Raw genomic sequence first — 20,443 nt, 5'->3', positions numbered from 1 at the left:
CCTCAGGAGACACCAGTATTCTGTGGGCCCTCTCACTTGAGGCTCCCTCTGCTTGGGGCGGAGTGGCAGAGGGAACTTGCTCCTCATCCTAGTAGGCTAATTATAGCCAGTGCTGGCTAGGTGCTGGCTTGTGGTGCCAGGATTCCAACACCCAATCCTCTGAGCCCCGTCCTGGATTAACAGCCCACCCTTCCACCTGCAGGTCACCCCTGGGTGCTGAGCTAGGCAAATTCAGAAACCAAGGAGGATGAGGGGATTGGGTGGAGTGAGCTAGGCCAGACCCACCATTCTCATGCTAGGGTGCAGCATGAATGAATGCACTTCCTTCCCATCCCAGGGCTCACATGGCTCATTATCCTGCTCTCAGCCTCAGTCACTACTAGCACTCGTTTATCTATCTCAGCCATCTCCACTAATGGCTGGTTAGTCTGTGGTAACCTTATGATCCTTAAGGGTCCCCAGTCCTGTCAGGAATTGCTGGGACCACACATCAGTTCCTCTTTTTTTTTTCCTCTCAGGTGGCAAAAATTTCCTTATCTCACGTAGCCTGGGTCCAGAGCTTGGTATTTCCACAGGGTTCATTTTGGCCTTTGCTAACATCATAGCTGTGGCTATGCACACAGTGGGCTTTGCAGAGACCTTTACCCTACTTCAGGTAATGCCTACCCTTTTCCTTTTCGTGCTCCTCTCTCAAGTCTGCTGACCCTGGAAAGTCTAACCCTGGAAGTTCTAATTGTTCAGACCAGGCAAATCATTTTAAAAATCACATAGAAGGATCAAATCAGCCAGTAAATACTTTGTGACCTCTTTATTCTGCCCTTCCAGGACCACAGGGTGTGGCTGCCAAACATGAATCTGAGTGGCAACCATGACTGTCCTTCTAGGTGTGGTGCTGGCCAGCCACATGCTTCAGGGCTTGTGGGTTTGAACCTGGCCCGGGCCTGATAAGCAACAAAAAAATAGCCAGGAGCTGTGGCTGGCACCTGTAGCCCCAGCTACTAGAGAGGCTGAGGCAAGAGAATCGCTTGAGCCCAAAAGTTTGAGGTTTTTGTGAGATATGACACCACAGCATTCTACCAAGAGTGACAAATTAAGACTCTGTCTCAATAAAAAAATAACATTAATAAAAAAAAAAGATACTGCAGATTTATACATCTGACTTGGTATAAGGTGGCAGCAAAGTAAGTGAGGAGAAATGAGATTCTGGAATATTTTAAAGGTAAAGCCAAAGGGATCTGATGAATTGAAAGAGATGAAAGAAAAGTGTCAAAGATATTATCAAGGTGCTTTGGTATGAAAAAGGATGGACTTGTCATTAACAGGAAAAAGACTTAAGTTGGGGAAAGCTTAAGTTCAATTTTGAGTATGTTAAATTTGAGATCCCTATTAAGCATCTAAGTGGAGATGCTAACGGGCAGAAGTCTAAGTTGGAAATATAAAAGTAGGAGTCACCAATATCAAATATCGAAATGTCTTTTTCAGGGGGAGACAGTTCCACTCTGATGATGGCATCATTATAGCTCATAGCAACCTCAAAACCTCAAACTCCTGGGCTCAAGCAATTCTCCTGCCTCAGCCTCCCAAGAAGCTGGGACTACAGTTACATGGCTAATTTTTCTTTCTTCTTTATTTATTTATTTTTTTTGGCCGGGGCTAGGTTTGAACCCGCCACCTCTGGCATATAGGACCGGCGCCCTACTCCTTGAGCCATAGGCGCCGCCCTATTCTTTTTATTTTTTTGATTTTTTGTGGCTAATTTTTCTATTACTGTGGAAACAGGTTCCCACTCTTGCTCAAGCTGGTCTCAAACTCCTGAGCTCAAACAAGGCTCCTGCCTTAGCCTCCCAGAGTGCTAGGATTATATGCATGAGCCACCGTGTCCAGCACAAAATGGTTTTAATGTGTAACAGTGGATGAAGTCACTGCAAATGAATGTTTAAACAGAACAACTGAAGGACTGAACTGTGAGAAGTTAAGAGATTATGGAAGCTGGATGCAATGGCTCACACTGTAATCCCAGTGAGGCTGAGGTGGAAAGATTGTTTGGGTAATAGCAAGACCTCATCTCTACAAAATCAAAGAACAAAATTTAGCCAGGCCTGGAGTTACATGGTTACAGTCTCATTTATTGGGAGGCTGAGGTGAGAGGATCGCTTGAGCCAGGGAGTTGGAGATTGCAGAGACAGCTATGATAATGCCACTGAACTCTAGCCAAGGCAATAGAATAAGACCTTGTCTCAAACAAAACAAACCCAAAGAAGATTTATGACAAGAGTGGTGTCAGTGAGGTAGAGTTCCAAAGATGAGATAAATTAGGGATGAGGGAGAATCACCTGGAAATATTGTGAGTAAAAATGAGGACAACTATACCACCTCCGTGGTACAATGGGCACGAGAAACACCACCACTACAAAGTGGTAGGAAAAGCAGAGTCCTCACAAGAAACCATGTCTCAGCAAGAAAAAAAGCCGAGGACAGAGAATTTGGCAAATGACAGCCTATTAGTTTCAGAGAGCATAGTAGGGGGATTGGAAGGAGCAGATAGGTGGGGACAAAAGAATGGGGAAGAGGTAAGTGGTTATTAGAGCATAAAAGATGAGTTAGTAGTTCAGGACTTCTTGTGATTGTTATCAACAAGATAAAGGGCATAATGAGATTAGTTCTGGTAGTTGTGGCAGGGAGGAATGTGTGGCTAGGGCACCCCCATAAACCTGCCAAAAGTATACACAGGTCAAAGTGTATGGAGGAGGGGCAGTTTTATTCTTTTTTTTTTTTTTTTTTAGAGACAGAGTTTCATTTTGTTGCCCTCAGTAGAGTGCTGTGATGTCACAGCTCACAGCAACCTCCAACTCCTGGGCTTAGGCGATTCTCCTGCCTCAGTCTCCCGAGTAGCTGGGACTACAGGCGCCCGCCACAACACCCGGCTATTTTTTTGTTGCAGCTTGGCTGGGCTGGGTTCAAACCCACCACCCTCGGTATTTGGGGCTGGTGCCCTACTCACTGAGCCACAGGCGTTGCCCAGCAGTTTTATTCTTGAATTATAATCAGATCTATCTCCAGGGTATTTTGAAAGAAGTCCTGAGTACCTACTTCAAATAATTTAAATGAGATGATGAATACAAAGCAGTTAGGATACGGCCTGATACTAAAATATTACTTGTGTAATACAATTGTTAAGGAGAAGTTACATTTCCTCTCATTCTTGGCTCCTGAGCAGCAGTCTCCAAAGTTACCTAAATGGTCAGCCAGGGTGCTGCCCTGTCCTCTGTCTCCTTACCCATTCACATCAAGAACTTACTCAACGCCCACTCTATCCTGGTCCAACACGATCCAATTACCAAAATACAAAACCAAAAATATTTTATTGCTGAGTCATCTTGGGTTTCCAAAAGGGACCTCAAGCCTTTCTTGGAGTCTATATCTTTGCTAGGACTTCCACATCAGGACACAGATTTAGCCCAGGGTTCTTGGGCTCCATCCACTTAGGGAACTAAATATTGTTAATCTTGTTAGTCCCTCCAGGTCACTTCTACTTCATCTGTCCGATACCTGTGGAAAAACAGAAAAAGCATGGTGGAGGGCTATCCCCTATCATCTTCCATTCTTCTCTCCCCTCATGCTCCTGGACTGTCTGCCCCACTGATTTTTGCCTACCTCCCATGTAATTCTATCTACTCCCCTCAAAAGAGTGGGTGATATCACTCACCTCTGTGTGATACCAGAATCACTGAGGGGGGTCCTGTGTCCAGCCTGAAACATCTCCCAGCCGGCCTGGGCTATCATGGCTCCATTGTCAATGCAGAATCTGGGATGGAAAAGAGATATGAAATCTGGGATCCAAGGGTGTAAAAGTCACAATAATGGGCAAAGTATAAAGGATATCAAGAAACATAAAGGATTTTTACCTTTCATCCGTGGCAAAAAGCCGGGCTCCCCGTTCCTGGCACATTGTCTCCATCATCTCCTGTAGCCTTATATTACCTACAAAGAGGTATGAGGTAGAGTTAGCTTAATTTTAGCCATCTTTTTTTCATTGTCCAGCAGTACATGACATACGTACTTATTTAAGACATTGAAGTGAAAGTCAGGAGGTAAGGATTAGGGAACACAGGACAAGAAAAAAACCTAATAACCCCCCTCAAATCCTTAGTGATTGTTTAGTACAAAGTGGATTTGGCAAAGATGATGCACAGTGCCAAGAATAGGAAGGAAGAATACCGTTCAATGATACCTACACCCCACACCTCCCACAATGAGGGCCTCCTGGGAGCCACAGTGCGCCATGGCTCGCTCTGTGATCTCTACCAGCATTGCAAACACAGTTTCCTGTGGGGGACAGACAAGGTGCAAATATTAGAGGGGCACCCCAGCTTAGTTCTGCTCTACTATATATATGTAAAACCTTCTCCAGCCCCAACTTCCTGTCCCAGGTTTTTACTTCATTACCTGCAGGGAGAAACACAGATCCTCAGGAGTACACTCCCCTGTGGCGAGCATCCGCTGGGCTATATCCTATGATGTAAGGAAAAACACAAGAAATAGTGCTTTGAGGATTATATGAGAGCAAAAATTAATAGACTTGGAAGATTTCCATGTTTCACTACAATTCATCTTACCAGCACACTCTGTACCACACATGTTCCTTCACCGGCATCAAAGTATAGAATGGGCAGTGTTCATTTAAGAATCAATAATTAGGGCGGCGCCTGTGGCTCAAGGAGTAGGGCACTGGTCCCATATGCCAGAGGTGGCGGGTTCAAACCCAGCCCTGGCCAAAAACCACAAAAAAAAAAAAAAAAAAAAAAAAGAATCAATAATTAGTTCTTTTATGGCCCTCAGTAGTGTGCCGTGGCCTCACACAGCTCACAGCAACCTCCAACTCCTGGGCTTAAGCGATTCTCTTGCCTCAGCCTCCAGAGTAGCTGGGACTACAGGCGCCCGCCACAATGCCCGGCTATTTTTTTTTTTGGTTGCAGTTTGGCCGGGGCCGGGTTTGAATCCGCCACCCTCAGCACATGGGGCCGGCGCCTTACCAACTGAGCCACAGGCGCCGCCCAGTTCTTTTTTTTTTTTTTTTTATTGTTGGGGATTCATTCAGGGTACAAAGAACCAGGTTACACTAATTGCATTTGTCAGGCAAAGTCCCTCTGTGTTTCTCCCCTAAGAGGTGTGCCAAACACTGTGATCCCCGGACCCTCTTCCCTCTCTCCGTTCCCCCATCCTACACCATGTTCTTGGTCATCAATTGTCCTCTTATCGAAATTGACTACATTGGATTCTTGCTTCTCCATTCTTTTATTTATTTATTTAGAGACAGAGTCTCATTATGTCATCCTCAGTAGAGTATCATGGCATCACAGCTCACAGCAACCTCAAACTCCTGGGCTTAAGCAATTTTCCTACCTCAGCCTGCCAAGCAGCCAGGACCACAGGTGCCCGCCACAACACCTGGCTAATTTTTTATTGTTGTTGTCATTGCTGGTTAGCAGGCCTGGGCCGAGTTCAAACCCACCAGCCCCAGTACATGTGGCTGGTGCCCTAATCACTGAGCTATAGGCACTGAGCCACGCTTCTCCATTTTTGTGATAATTATTTCTTGAATGTTTGTCCTAGCATCTCCAGCTCCATTACTTTCCCTGCATAACTGTCTGCCATTGCACTTATCATCATATGAAACACTATCTTTTTTATATGTCTCCCCCTCATTAGAATCTCCTAAGCTCTGTAGAGGCAGGGGTTTTTGTTTTGCCCCATGTTGCATCCCTACTGCCTAGCAGAACAATGCCAGGCACACAGAAGATGTTCAGTAAATATCTGATAAATTTATTCAGCATCTGATATGGGCCAATATTATGCTATATGCAAGAAATATAGGGCGGTGCCTGTGGCTCAAAGGAGTAGGGCACTGGCCCCATATGCCGGAGGTGGCGGGTTCAAACTCAGCCCCGGCCAAAAACTGCAAAAAAAAAAAAATGAAATATAACGGTGGCTTGGTGCCTTTAGCTCAGTGGCTAGGGCGCTGGCCAAACACTGGGGCTGGCAGGTTCGAACCCGGCCTGGGCCTGCTAAACAATGACAACTACAACAACAACAAAAAATTAGCCCGGCATTGTGGTGGGCACCTGTAGTCTCAGTTACTTGGGAGGCTAGGGCAAGACTATCACTTAAACCCAAGAGTTTGAGGTTGCTGTGAGCTACAATGCCACAGCACTCTATCGAGGGCGACATAATGAGACTCTGTCTCAAAAAAGAAAAAAAGAAAAAAGAAATACAACAGTGAGGAAAAAAAGATAATGCCTCATTAAAAAAAGCATGAAATTGGGTAGTGCCTGTGGCTCAGTGAGTGAGGCCCATGTACTGAGAGTGGTGGGTTCAAACCTGACCCCAGCCAAACTGCAACAAAAAAATAGTCAGGCACTTGGGGCGGCGCCTGTGGCTCAGTGAGTAGGGCGCCAGCCCCATATGCCGAGGGTGGCGGGTTCAAACCCAGCCCCGGCCAAACTGCAACCAAAAAATAGCCGGGTGTTGTGGCGGGCGCCTGTAGTCCCAGCTGCTTGGGAGGCTGAGGCAAGAGAATCGCGTAAGCCCAAGAGTTAGAGGTTGCTGTGAGCCGTGTGACGCCACAGCACTCTACCCGAGGGCGGTACAGTGAGACTCTGTCTCTACAAAAAAAAAAAAAAAAAATAGTCAGGCACTGTGGCGGGCACCTGTAGGCCCAGCTACTTGGGAGGCTGAGGCAAGAGAATCACTTAAGCCCAGGAGCTGGAGGTTGCTGTGAGCTGTGATGCCATAGCACTCTACAGAGGGAATAAAATGAGACTCTGTCTCTAACCAAAAAAAAAAAAAGGCATGAAATTGGCTGGGCATGAAATTGGCCCATGCCTGTAATGCCAGCACTTCAGGAGGCCAAGGGGATAGGAAGATCACTTGAGATAAGGCATTTGAGACCAGGCTGGACAACACAACAAGACCACATCTCTACAAAAAAAAAAAAGGCATGAAAATGCCCGTCTCACCTCTCTCACACTCATGTCAATACTCACCTCGATGAAAGACAGGATGCCTGAGAATGAGACGTCCATCCCTTTTACAGTGTATGGCAACTCAACTAGCTTCTTGCCTCTAAGTGGGAATGAGTGTATAAGGCACTAAGCATATAGTCAGCTGACTGCTCACCATCCAAAGCCCCTCCCATATCTTGTTAATATATACGTATATGGGGAAATCCCTAAAGCCCAAAATGCCAACCTCCTTCCACCTTATGTCCCCTTACCGCTTTGCCATCTGTTCAATGTTGTAGCCTGGACTTGGGTCATTGGAAATCTAGTAGAAAAAAAAAATAATATAGAAGTGAATAGAAGAAGATAAATCAAATATATAGAAAGCCTAAGCTTATTTACTACTCCCTGCCTCCACTTCCAGGGCTTCCCAGAAATTTACCCACATCTAATGCTCTCAGTAGCCGGGCTACAGTGGCTTACCTTCAGCACTCGGGCAAAACGATCCAGACAATTACCCACAGCAATATCAATGGTTTCCCCAAAGATGCGGTAACGATGTTCTGAGTATGCAATCACCTAAGGGTGATGAGGATGTCCATGAAACCTCAAGTCTGTAAAGAGGATTATTTGGCTTTGGGGAGAACAAAGCAAAGGAACATGGCAATCAGAGCTTCCAATAAGAAATGGAAAAAAGGGCTTTCCCAATGGGCAGTTTTGTATAGCTCTTATATTAGAAGAAATTCATATACCTTGAGGATTCCCAGACCTAATTCCTAATCTACGAAAGATAATATAGATCAGGGCAGAAGCAAAAGCAAAATGTATTACCTCAAATACATTTTTCTAGCTCAGAGATTCTTTTTTTTTTAGGGACAGAGTTTCACTTTATCACCCTTGGTAGAGTCCCATGGCGTCACAGCTCACAGCAACCTCCAACTCCTGGGCTTAGGCGATTCTCTTGCCTCAGCCTCCTGAGTAGCTGGTACTACAGGTGCCGGCCAGAACGCTCAGCTATTTTTTTGTTGCAGTGGTCGGGGCCAGGTTTGAAAATTGACAAAATATATGGGGTTGGTATATGGGGCCGGCATCCTACCCACTGAGCCACAGGCGCCACCCAGAGAGAGATTTTTTTTTTTTTTTGTAGAGACAAAGTTTCACTTTATCGCCCTTAGTAGAGTGCCGTGGCATCACACTGCTCACAGCAACCTCAAACTCCTGGGCTTAGGCGATTCTCTTGCCTCAGCCTCCCAAGTAGCTGGGACAACAGGCGCCCACCGTGATGCCCAGCTATTTTTTTGTTGTAGTTTGGCCAGGGCTGGGTTTGAACCCGCCACCCTCGGTATATGGGGCCAGTGCCCTACCCACTGAGCCACAGGTGCCTCCTGAGAGATTCTTGATATAACTCTTAGAGGTAGTCTTGACAGTGTGGACTAGAGATCAGGCTTTCCTTCCTGGAAGCAAAGAATAACAGTCCTTCTAGATTATCCTAGGTAGAAATAAAGAACTCACTCAATCTCATGGGGTCAGATTAATCATCCACACAACTCAGCAATGGGAATCCACTTAAGCCCATTCTTCACATAACCAACTTTTAGCACAGAGAATATCTGTTACCTACTGACACGTATATTCTATACTTCTGACACTAGAGGCTTCATAAGGACTATAAGAGTCCCTTTCCCTTCCTGTTGCTGTTAGGAATTTCCTTCCTTTCTAATGTGGATCTTACTCTGCTTTGAAAAAGCTGGTGACAAAAGGGGAAGAAGAAAATCCTATTTCTACTTCTGTTATCTACTCTTCTCCACCCAATTGCCATCCCTGTTTTTTACACTTAAGAAAACAGCAAAAAGGAAGAGGAATAGAAAACTCTACCACTGCTTCTCTCTCTCTCTTTTTTCTTTTTTTGTAGAGACAGAGTCTCACTGTACCGCCCTCGGGTAGAGTGCCGTGGCATCACACGGCTCACAGCAACCTCCAACTCCTGGGCCCAAGCGATTCTCCTGCCTCAGCCTCCGGAGTAGCTGGGACTACAGGCGCCCGCCACAACGCCCGGCTATTTTTTGTTGTTGTTGCAGTTTGACCGGGGCTGGGTTTGAACCCGCCACCCTCGGCATATGGGGCCGGCGCCCTACTCACTGAGCCACAGGCGCCGCCCTTCTCTCTCTTTTTTTAAAGAGACAGAGTCTCACTTGGTCACCCTTGGTACAGTACCGTGGCATCTTAGCTCACAGAAACCTCAAACTCTTGGGTTCACGTAACTCTTTTGCCGCAGCCTCCCAGGTAGCTAGAACTACAGGTGCCTGCCACAGCGCCCAACTATTTTTTAGAAATCGGGTCTTGCTCTTGTTCAGGTTAGTCTTGAACTCATGAGCTTAGGCAATCCAACCATGTTGGCCTCCCAAGTGCTGGGATTATAGGCATGAGCCACTGCGCCTGGTCACTGTTCCTCTTAATCAACTATTATAGTTGCTGTTTTCTTTTCTTTCTTTTTTTTTTTCTGAGACACAGTTTTACTTTGTTGCTCTGGGTAGAGTCCCATGGTGTCACAGTTCACAGGAACCTCAAACTGTTGGGCTCAAGTGATTCTCTTGCCTCAGCCTCCCGAGTAGCTGGGACTACAGGCGCCCGCCACAACACTCAGCTATTTTTAGAGATGGGGTCTCACTCTTGCTCAGGCTGGCCTTGAACCTGTGAGCTCAGGTGATACACCTGCCTTAGCTTCCCAGAGTGCTAGGATTACAGGAGTGAGCCACTGCTCCCAGCCTTATAGTTGCAGTTTTCTAAAACCCAAGTCTCTAACTATGCATATTACCCTTCAGGCCTCAACCAGCTACTTGAAGTTCCCATGTTATTTTCATGGGAAGGCATGCATTTTTAATAACAATTTCACAAAACTTAGTTTTAAAGGCAATGGAGGTAAGGCTTGGACAACAGCAAATAGATTCAGAGGGCTGGAAGTGTGTTGGCCGCAAGATCAGAGCGTACGGGAGAAATCGAGGAACAGGAGCTGCTCTGTGACTCTGATCTAGCCCCCAATCCAAACTCCCTGGCAGGCCCTGCCTTCCACATTTGCCAACATGCAGCTCTCTGTTGGTGCCTAGGAGCTACATACCCGTGAGGTGACCAGCCAAGAGACAGTTGCCCAGATAAAAGGCTCACGTAGCCTCTCTGGAGGGCATTGCCCTGGAAGATTAAGTCATGCTCCTAGCAGGCACGTCCCTAGAAGATGAGGCTATCCTGGGCCAGCGTGGGACTAAGGCTCTGACAACTCTAGAAGTAGGAGGTAAAGTCCATGGTTCACTGGCCTGGGCAGGGAATAGTGAGAGGTCAGACTGTTAAGGTAGCCAAACAGGAGAAGACAGGCCAGGCCAAGAGGTGGATGCAATACTATCAGGCTTTGTCAATATTGTTCCCACCTTTGGCAAGAAGAAAGGCCCCGGCTTGATGCCCGTAGCTCAGTGGTTAGGGCACCAGCCACATACACGGAGGCTAGTGGGTTTGAACGCGGCCTGGGCCTGCTAAACAGCAATGACAACTGCATCTAAAAAATAGCTGGGCGTTGTGACAGGCGCCAAGCTACTTGGGAGGCTGAGGCAAGAGAACTGCTTAAGCATAAGAGTTTGATGTTGCTGTGAGTGGTGATGCCACGGTACTTTACTGAGGGTGACATAATGAGACTCTGTCTGGGGGAGGGGGGTAAGAAGGGTCCCAATACCAACTCTTAAGTTCTTTGTAATGCTGGCTTTCTCTAATGAAAAAAAGCCACTTATTTCAGTTTAATAAAAAACAAAACTGAAGTATTAAAACACAACCCTTTCATGAGCTGGGGACAATAATGAACTATTTCTAATAATAACCCTATCAGGCCTTCTGTACAACAGGTATTAAATATGTAGACTGAACACAGCTAGAAATGAATTACTAGTCACAACTTTTACCTTACTTTAGTATAGTCTATAGTTTATCTGAGTATGATTATTTTATTAACCAGTATAATAAAACTCTTAAAAGTTTGTTTTTAGGCTCAGCGCCTGTGGTTCAAGCGGCTAAGGTGCCAGCCACATACGCCTGAGCTGGAGGGTTCAAATCCAGCCTGGGCCCGCCAGACAATGACAGCTGCAACCAAAAAATAGCCAGGCGTTGTGGCGGGCACCTGCAGTCCCAGCTACTTGGGAGGCGGAGGCAGGAGGATCACTTGAGCCCAAGAGTTTGAGGTTGCTGTGAGCCATGATGCCACGGCACTCTACCCAGGGCAACAGCTTGAGGCTCTGTCTCAAAAAAAAGAGTGTTTTTAAGGCCGGGCACAGTGGCTCATGCCACTCTGGAAGGCCAGGCAGGTGGAGTGCTTGAGCTCATGAGTTCGAAACCAGCCTGAGGAAAAGCAAGACCCCATCTCTACTAAAAATAAAAAACTGAAGCAAAAGGATTGCTTTAGTCCAAGAGTTAGAGGTTGCTGTGAGCAATGACACACGGCACTCTACCCAGGGCAAAAGCTTGAGACTGTCTCAAAAAAAAAAAAGTAAAGTGTTTTTCAGATATTGTCAATGATAATTCAAGTCTGACTAAAATAACTGGTCATAAATTAAAATAGTAATAATAGTAATAGTAATCCTATCAGGTGTTCCATGGACAAACAATGGAATCCCAACCTTAAAAGGTCATGTAAGCTATCCACACTTTAGCTTCACCGGTATATTCTACCATTTATAAAATATTCTTTTTTTTCATTTATAAAATATTCTTTCAGTTTATTCATATTTCTACACTCTTAGAATAAAATCTAGATATTTATCCTCAGTAATTTAAAAATAAAACATGTAGTTACCCTAAAACAATATATCAGGTAGTGCCCTCTAGTTTTAATTGCTAAGACTTATAGAAAAAAATAAGCTTCAAAATAGTGAAAGATCTTTTATAATTTTGAAGGCTTCAATCCTTACCATTCTTTCCTTTTCTACTTTGGAATTTATTTTTTTTAATTCACTGTTGGGGATTCATTGAGGGTACAAGAAACCAGGTTACACACATCACATTTGTTAGGTAAAGACCTTCTTTTTTTTTGAGACAGAGCCTCAAGCTGTTGCCCTGGCATCACAGCTCACAGCAACCTCCAACTCCTGGGCTCAAGCAATTTTCCTGCCTCCGTCTCCCAAGTAGCTGGGACTACAGGTGTCCGCCACAACACCGGGTTATTTTTTGGTTGCAGCCGTCATTGTTGTTTGGCAGGCTCGGGCTGGATTTGAACCCGCCAGCTCAGGTCTATGTGGCGGGCGCCTTAGCCGCTTGAGCCACAGGCACTAAGCCACATTTGAAATTCTTTTTTTTTTTTTTTTTGGCCGGGGCTGGGTTTGAACCCACCACCTCCGGCATATGGGACCGGCACCCTACTCCTTGAGCCACAGGCGCTGCCCCACATTGGAAATTCTTAATCTTTATAACCACATATATCAAAGTCACCTAATATCCTAATCATCCTGCCAAAATCTGCAATGTTACAAACTCCATGGGTTTTCTTATATATGATATTTTAGGTTCAGATAATTTGTTCTTGCAGTTCCTGAAACTCTCAAGTACAACAAGCAAGTTGCTGGCTCAGTGCCTCAGAAATTAATTAAGATGGAATGGAGTATCCTAAATACCTGAGTATTCCCTCCACTGACATACAACACAGTGGGGCTGATGGCTCCGGTGATGAGACGACCCATCTCAATGTGGCCTATGCAGTGGTTTACACCTAGCAATGGTTTATTCCACAGTTGGGCCACAGTACGGGCCACAACAGCCACAGAAGCCAGTGGGGCACCCATGCCAGGTCCTAGGAGGATAGAAATGAGAGTATAAATTCTAGAGATCAGGAAAAAAACAGGTGGGGAAAGTAGAGGAGTATAAGCTGTTTTGACATAGCCAGGCTCCAGGTACATCCCTTCCTTGTTGACCAGTCTCCCAGCCGTACCTTTGGTATAGGCAATGCAATCAACATCCTGGGAAGTTAATCCAGCCTCTGTTAGTGCTTCCTGTAGCAGGTCTAGGACAACAGCTCGGTGGTGCCTGGCAGTATCACCTGGAAGGAATCCTAGGAAATGGATACAGGTCAGAGATGATAGGGTTTTTCTATGTTGAAGGTGGGTAGAGGATTAAAAAAAAAAAGCAAAAGCAGTTTTAATAATGTATTAAGTATCAACCAGGCACAATGGCTCACTCCTGTAATCCTAACACTCTGGGAGGCAGAGGCGGGTGGATTGCTTGACCTCAGGAGTTTGAGACTAGCCTGAGCAAGAGTGAGACCCCCATCTTTATTAAAAATAGAAAAACGAGGCAGACTTGGTGGCACATCCCAGCTATTTGTGAGGCTGAGGCAAGAGGACTGCTTGAGCCCAAGAGTTTGAGGCACTCTACCCAGGGCAATAGGGTAAGATTCTGTCTCAAGAAAAGTAAAAAAAGTAGGCTCGGCGCCCATAGCTCAGTGAGTAGGGTGCTGGCCATATACACAGAGTCTGGCAGGTTCAAGCCCAGCCTGGGCCTGCTACAACAACAATGACAACTGCAACCAAAAAATAGTTGGGCATTGTGGTGGGTGCCTATAGTCCCAGCTACTTGGGAGGCTGAGGCAAGAGAATCACTTTAGCCCAAAAGTTTGAGGTTGCTGTGAGCTGTGACGCAAGGGCAACAAAAGTGAGACTCGGTCTCAAAAAAACCCTCCAAAAAACAAAAAAAGTAGTAAGTATTCCCTTTTTTTTTTAGAGACAGAGTCTCATTTTGTTACCCTCGGTAGAGAGTTGTGGTGTCACAGCTCACAGCAACCTCCAGCTCTTAGGCTTAGGTGATTCTCTTGCCTCAATCTCCTGAGTAGCTGGGACTATAGGCGCTCACCAGAATGCCCAGCTATTTTTTTTGTTGCAATTTGGCCAGGGCCAGGTTCGAACCTGCCACTGTTGGTATATGGTGCCACCCCCCATCTTTTTTGAGACACAGTCTCACTATGTTGCTCTTGATAAGAGTGCCATGGAGTCATAGCTCACAGCAACTTCAAACTCTTGAGCTTAAGTGATTCTCTGGCCTCAGCCTGCCACAGTGCCCAGCTATGTATTTTTTTTTTTTTGCAATTGTCGTTGTTTAGCAGGCCCAGGCCGAGTTTGAACCCGCCAGCCTTGGTCTATATGGCTGGCACCATAACCACCATGCTATGGGTGCTGAGCCAATAGCTCCCCAGCTTGTCTCTGGTTCCTTTCCCCACCCATGAGGTGAAGGGGAGTGGGAGTAGTAATCCATATTCCAGGGAAGCTTTCCAGGTACATGCTCAAGTTAGTTGCCCCCTCCTACATATGCAAGTGTTTTATGGGGACAGTTAACAAGATATAATAACTTTTAAATAATATTAATTAAAAGTTACTTAATTTAATTAATTTACTTTAATTTACTTGAACTTTAATCCTCAAAATTCAATGATACAAAAGCATTATTTATTTATTTATTTATTTATAATCGAAATATTCTCAGATTTTATTTCAAGGCACTTTCCACCAGAAAGTGTAAAAGGAAATAAAACTCTGTAAAAACATAACCACATCTTATAAACACAACAATGACATACAAAATGAGACAAAGTAGAAAAACCAAATTATACTGAACATTCATTATCCTGAAGTGGCTTAATTTTGTTTGCTTGCTGCAAAAACAAGACTGCAAACAGGTGTCAAACAGGAAAAGTATGCAAGGCACTTCCTCAGAAGACGTCCACTTACTGAGATCCCGGGAGAAATAAGTACAGCCTCTCAAACACAGGCAAAGTAAACAAGAGCACCTGAAGTCTCCAGTCTCACAGCGTCTACCCTGCGCTGGGTTTCAGCATTGGCTTATCAAGCTACTCACTGCCTGAACCAGCGAATGAAACACCAACACCCTGTGTCACAACCACCTAACACTTAGTGCACCGACAGCCCCTGAAAACAAGGCGTCCCGTCACTACCCATCTCATACCTGCTAACCTTGAGAATATGTCAAATTAATTACATATTAATTGTGCGTATAAATGATCTTCTATACACTAGTAATAAAAGTAGGAATATGCTGAATTATCTGGTGATGTTCAAAAAATGTGGTTTTATTTCTATCTCCTAATATTTTTCATCTAGCATCAGCTATGTTTAACCTATTAATTACCTAAAAATTAAAACTCCCTTTCCCTCTATTTTTCTCTTCAAACCTCAGACAAAATAATGCTGAAGATGCGTGCAGTGACAGCAGGACTCAGACATACCATTCCAAGGGCTCAGGATGGGCCATCTCCCAGCACTCGATCCTCACAAAACCAAAGGGGCAGCCTGAGGCCAGAGTGATTTCACAACAAGGACTGTAGCAGTTTACCTCTGTGTCTCTCACTAACTCAGAGGGCATCTAGGGAAAGGAAACCCTGCCAGAAGTACCTCCCACTGAACCGTACCAGGCCTCAGTAAGGAGGAGGACACTTCTCTAGCTGGAAGGACAGAGCCGCAGACCTGGGTGACTAACCTTCAAGGGGCACAAGAGTGAGAGGAGGATGGCCTCACCCCAGTCTGGCCTGGCCAGTAGCTGTCCCTTGCTACTCAGTAAGTACAGCAGCTCCCCACCTCAGCCGCCAGCAGTGGGAGATGCAGTGGGCCTGCTACCTCCCCATAGGCCTCACGCAGGGGTCAGCAATTCTGTGCCTCACACAAAACCTGCTCTCAGCACTGCTGCACCTGCCAGCCCACTGCAAAAGATCCAAACACATCTCACCGAGCTACGTACCACACGCTCCCTGCTGACTGCACTGACTTGCATAAACCCCACACCACACTGAGCCAGTGCCTCCTACCACCAGGACAAGGAACATGGCTGTGAGCAAACAGAAGTGGGACACCTGCAGAGGAGGCAGACAACACAAGAGAAACCACTCTGCTCTCAAAGTTCCATCCTCTGCCAACAGCCTCATGCTCCCAAGAAACCCTGCCAGTGGAGGGACGGCTGTCCCCCAGAACACAGACAGAGCCAAGGCATCTTTCTAGCTACAGGTTGAAGAAAGGATGCCACTGCCATTATCACAGGACAAAGTACCAAAACCAAAAGGTCACTTGAGGTGATGAACCCTTTTTATAGTAATTTGGTCATTCTTGAAATCAAGGAGAAACCTTTATTTTCAACAAAATTGCCTACCAGAGAAAAGGTCTCTGATCCACTGTGAAGGAGTCTCTCACCATGCACAGCACCAAATGTATACTTAAAAAATTAAAAATCACATAGCCCCACCCCTCACACATTTCCCCAAAAGTCCACAACCCAGACCAAAGAGGAAAAACAAATCAAATGCAATACTTTCACACACTTCTGGGCACTGTGGCGGGCACCTGTAGTCCCAGCTACTTGGGAGGCTGAGGCAAGAGAATCACTTAAACACAAGAGTTTGAGGTTGTTGTGAGATGTGATACCATGGCACTCTACCAAGGGTGACCTGGGTCTCAAAAAAAAGATTTACAAATTTATATATTCTTTCCTATGAAAAACAAAAAACCAAGGGTAGTGAAAATTTGTAGAAGCAGACTGACAAGGCTCAGGAGAAGGGGATGACATAGTGTCTGCCTACAGCCCAAAGAAAGCAAGGCCATGACCTGCTCCTTCACGCATTTTGAACAGGAGGCTGGAGTCTAAGCAATGCCCCAACAGCACAGTGCTCCACGCAAACCAAACCCTTCAGCTGCCAAAGGTACCAAGAGCACTGGAAAGGCGAATGGCTGCCTGTCAGATGCTTGCGAATGTACCACGGTGTTTCCAAGCTTAAAAAGGCCATTTTTTCCCTTTAAAAAAGATGCTGGGTCCAAAAAAGTACAAGAGGGAAAAAAGAGTACTCTACTGTGGTAAAAATGTGGTTGCAGATGGAGCCAGAGAGTCCTGTGTGGGGCCACCACACAGGCTCAAACAGGGCTCCTTGATTATACCCTTGCTAAGGTCTTGTCATTTTGGGATATTTTACTTTCTTCTGGTCAAGCTCATTCTGAGCCCAAAGTAGTTATAGTAATTTTGCCAGCTTGGGTGTTGACTCTCGATTTTCATAATCTAGGACAGCTTGATTCACTTCACTCCACACCTTCTGCCTCTGCGTCATGTGGAGGAGGTCTCTGAAGGGCAACTCCTCAGAGCTGTGGAAGGCCGGCAGGGACAGCATGTGTTCTATCTCCTTTAGGCACTCCCTGCTCTCCTCGTCATGTTCCTCCAGCTGCCTTTGTGCAAACTCCAGTGTTGCCTCTGTCTCACGTTAGTGGATCAGCTCATTCAAATGCTGTTGCTGCAAATGGAAGTAAAGGTACCAGTTTGTGTCCAAGAGTTCTGGGTGGAGGCTGTTGATCAGCGCAATGGCCTCCTGGATCTAACCTTTCGGTATCATCTCCTGGATCTTGATCCTCTCATCAAGTATTTCTAGATCCACGCTGGGTTCAATCCCAGATTCCATTTGAAACTTCTCTGCTGCTTCCTTAAAACCTTCTGTGACCAGTTAGTTCATGATGAGACAATTCATGTCTGTTCTCTGGACGTGCAAGTTATTAAGCTTCACCATCCACTCATCTTTTGTGATTTCATCAGGTTTTTCTACATAACTCATTCTGATTTATTTCTAAATGTTCATTCAGCAGTAGCATGAACAAAGGAACTATGGCATACAGATTCCAAACCCTTGGGCAGACAGATGTGCTTTAGAATTCAGAATGTTTCAGACCTTGACCCTCAGCACCCCACAGGGTCAGCCCAACTGGATCTGTCCTTGTGGGTGGGGTGCAATCTGGGGCTGCTGAAGTAGCCCAGCCAGGCCGCCGATGAGATGCTCGGCCCAGCCACCTGGGCCCGCAGCAGCCATCTTACTGTGTGGATCCCAAAAAAAGCATTTTTAAAAGAAAAAAAGAAATAAAATGAAAAAACCCCAATGATATAGTAATTCCCATTTTAAGAGTAAGGAACAGTCTATGTATGGTGGCTCACACATATAATCCCAGCATTTCAGGAGACCTGGGCAGGAGGATCACTTGAAGCCAAGAGTTTCAGAGTGGGCAACACAGTGAGACTCCATCTGCCCATATACAAAATTTAAAAAGTTAGGGCAGCACTTGTGGCTCAAATGGGTAGGGCGCTGGCCCCATATGCCAGAGGTGGCATGTTCAAACCCAGCCCCGGCCAGAAACTGCAAAAAAAAAAAAAAAAAAATTAAAAAATTATGCTGGGCACTGTGGCTCATGCCTTTAATCCTGGCACTCTGGGACACTACAGCAGTTAGATCCGTTAAGCTCAAAAGTTTGAGACTAGCTTGAGGAAGGGTGAGACCCTATCTCTACTAAAAAAATTAGAAAAAAAGTAGCCAGGTATTGTGGTAGGCACTTGTAGTTCCAGCTACTTGGGAACCAGAGGCAGAAAGATCATTTGAACCCAGGAGTTGCTGTGAGCTAAGCTGATGCCATGGCACTCTAGCCTGGGCAAAGTGTGAGACTGTCTCAAAACAAAAAAAAAAAAAAATTTTTTTTTATTAGGCAAGCATGGTAGTACAAGCCCGTAGTCCTAGCTACTTAGGAGCTAGTAGAAAGATCACGAGAGCCCAGGAATTCAAGGCTACAGTGAGTTAAGATTGTGCCACTGTCGGGGGCTCATGGCACAGTGGTTACCGTGCTGACCACATGCACCAAAGGTGGTGGTTCCAACCCAGCCGCGGCTAGCTAAACATCAAAGACAACGGCAACAAAAACAAAATAGCTTGGTGTTGTGGCGGACTACAGTCCCAGCTACTTGGGAGGCTGAGGCAAGAGAATCGCTTAAGCCCAAAAGAGTTTGAGGTTGCTGTGAGCTGTGACACCATGGCCCTCTACTGAGGGTGATAATAGTAAGACTGTCTCAAAAAAATAAATAAATAAATAAAATAAAAGAAATTGTGCCACCATCTCAAAAAAATAACAAAAAAGATTAAGGAAAAGATGCCCAGAACGTAAGTATCAAACATAAATATCCCAAAGCCAGCTAGTCTGACAACTAACCTGACAGTCTTTCCCCTCTCAAATCTCTTCTCTTTTTTTGAGACAGAGACTCGCTCTATTGCCTGAGCTAAAAAATACAGTGGTGTCATCATAGCTCACTGCAGCCTTAAACCCATGGGCTCAAGGTGTCCTCCCATCTTAACCTCCCGAGTAGCTGGAACTACAGGATTGGACTTTTTTTTTTGAGAGAGAGAGAGAGAGTGCGGTGGCATCACAGATCACAGTAACCTCAAACTGTTGGGCTTAAGAGATTCTCTTGCCTCAGCCTCCCTAGTACCTGGGAGTACAGGCACCCACCACAACGCCTGTCTATCTTTTTGTTGTTGTTGTAATTGTCATTGATGTTTGGCAGGTCCGGTCCAGATTCAAACCCACCAGCCCCGGTGTATGTGGCCGGTGCCCTAACCACCGAGCATAGGCGAGGAGCCAGGACTGACTTTTAAAGTAGGTAGACACTTGGGTATGAGCAAAGGAGGAGGGAAGGGAAAAGTCAACTAGCTTGAACATAAACAGCCCTTGAACAAATAGAACTGAGGAGGGAAAAAAAGCTATTAATTTCCCAGCTTGCACAGATACAAAGTGACTTCCCCATTAGATGAATAAGAGGAACACTGACTGCCCAGCCTTCTTTGACTTCAAAAATAAAAACAGCAACTGCTCTAGGTTCGGCACAGTCAGTCCTCTAGAGCCTGCCGCTCTTTTCTGAGATCATGCTTTTGCGTCTACACAAGCCTTTCCTAAGCCTGTCCACTTACATTCAATAAACTTGTCATTATTGATCAGTGAAATGCGGGTCATGAAATTCCTTTCTGGGACATTAGCAAAAACATTTACACCAGTGAATGTGTAAATTCACTGTAGTGAATCATTTTTCTTTTTTTAACAGAGGGTGTGTGTTTGTGTCTTACTCTTGCTCAGCCACCCCGCTTCGGCCTCTCAGAGTGTTAGGATTACAGGCATGAGCCACCGCGCCCGGCCTATAACATCTATCTTTGAATGCTTAGCACATAAAATGAGCTCGATAAGAGGTGAACGAACCCAAAAGACTAGCCATCAGCCTTGTAACGTTAGCATCGACACATAACTTCAATGAGACAAAAATCAAAAGCTGTAGGAGGGGCCAATGCGCCCCAGACTCCACTTGACTAATGTTTACGCTGACGGGAGACACCGTGCAGGCAAGCGCGCCTAAAGTCTCTTGTTCACTCACCTGTGCCCGGAGGTGTGACGTAAGTTCGCCGCGGGTTCGCTAGCACCTTGCCATCTCGCACCACTCCCACACCAATCTTGTTGGCGCTGCCTTCAAAACCTAGCACCGCCGGCATGACGGAGCCCAGGAAAAAATACCCACAGGACTCCCAGTAACTTACGGAGCTACGGAAGTCTTCGCTAGTCCGCGCTGGGCTCCGGATTCCC

At 45.7% G+C, this 20,443-nt stretch overlaps 2 protein-coding genes and 2 pseudogenes across 3 annotated transcripts in view; 1 reads left to right on the top strand and 3 right to left on the bottom strand.

The window, feature by feature from the left end:
* Positions 1-3,802, bottom strand: part of KLHL33 (kelch like family member 33) — a 13,349-nt gene extending 9,547 nt beyond the window's left edge. Inside the window, exon 1 of one of the 2 annotated variants that reach the window (XM_053596164.1) lies at positions 3,707-3,802. The gene's annotated coding sequence lies outside the window, so the exon portion shown is untranslated. Of the gene's footprint in view, positions 2,612-3,706 lie in introns of those variants that run through there. The other variant, XM_053596163.1, reaches the window with a different exon arrangement.
* On the bottom strand, positions 2,758-20,443 carry OSGEP (O-sialoglycoprotein endopeptidase). The gene is made up of 11 exons (XM_053596168.1): positions 20,238-20,443; positions 12,955-13,074; positions 12,641-12,816; positions 7,482-7,577; positions 7,274-7,323; positions 7,044-7,122; positions 4,447-4,512; positions 4,236-4,326; positions 3,906-3,981; positions 3,707-3,805; positions 2,758-3,549 (listed from the first exon to the last, which is right to left on the bottom strand). Exons 1-11 carry the CDS (start codon positions 20,350-20,352, stop codon positions 3,510-3,512), a joined length of 1,008 nt encoding a protein of 335 aa, XP_053452143.1. The 5' UTR covers positions 20,353-20,443; the 3' UTR covers positions 2,758-3,509.
* Positions 8,363-12,056, top strand: LOC128589222 (FAU ubiquitin-like and ribosomal protein S30; annotated as a pseudogene).
* On the bottom strand, positions 12,954-20,228 carry LOC128589221 (glucose-induced degradation protein 8 homolog; annotated as a pseudogene).

The sequence above is a fragment of the Nycticebus coucang genome, chromosome 6 (genome assembly GCF_027406575.1).
Source record: "Nycticebus coucang isolate mNycCou1 chromosome 6, mNycCou1.pri, whole genome shotgun sequence".
Taxonomy (NCBI): Eukaryota; Metazoa; Chordata; class Mammalia; order Primates; family Lorisidae; genus Nycticebus; species Nycticebus coucang.
The sequence above is the reverse complement of the archived record's forward strand: the minus strand, read 5'-3'. Positions and strand labels throughout refer to the sequence as shown.

What these genes read in the sequence shown, in the direction of transcription:
- OSGEP (XM_053596168.1), bottom strand. Translation starts at nt 20,352, where the DNA reads ATGCCGGCGGTGCTAGGTTTTGAAGGCAGCGCCAACAAGATTGGTGTG. An exon ending in ATCTGTGTTTCTCCCTGCAG is followed by an intron (nt 4,327 to 4,446) that starts GTAATGAAGTAA and finishes TGTCCCCCACAG; the next exon opens with GAAACTGTGTTTGCAATGCT. An exon ending in GATTCTGGTATCACACAGAG is followed by an intron (nt 3,550 to 3,706) that starts GTGAGTGATATC and finishes GTTTTTCCACAG; the next exon opens with GTATCGGACAGATGAAGTAG.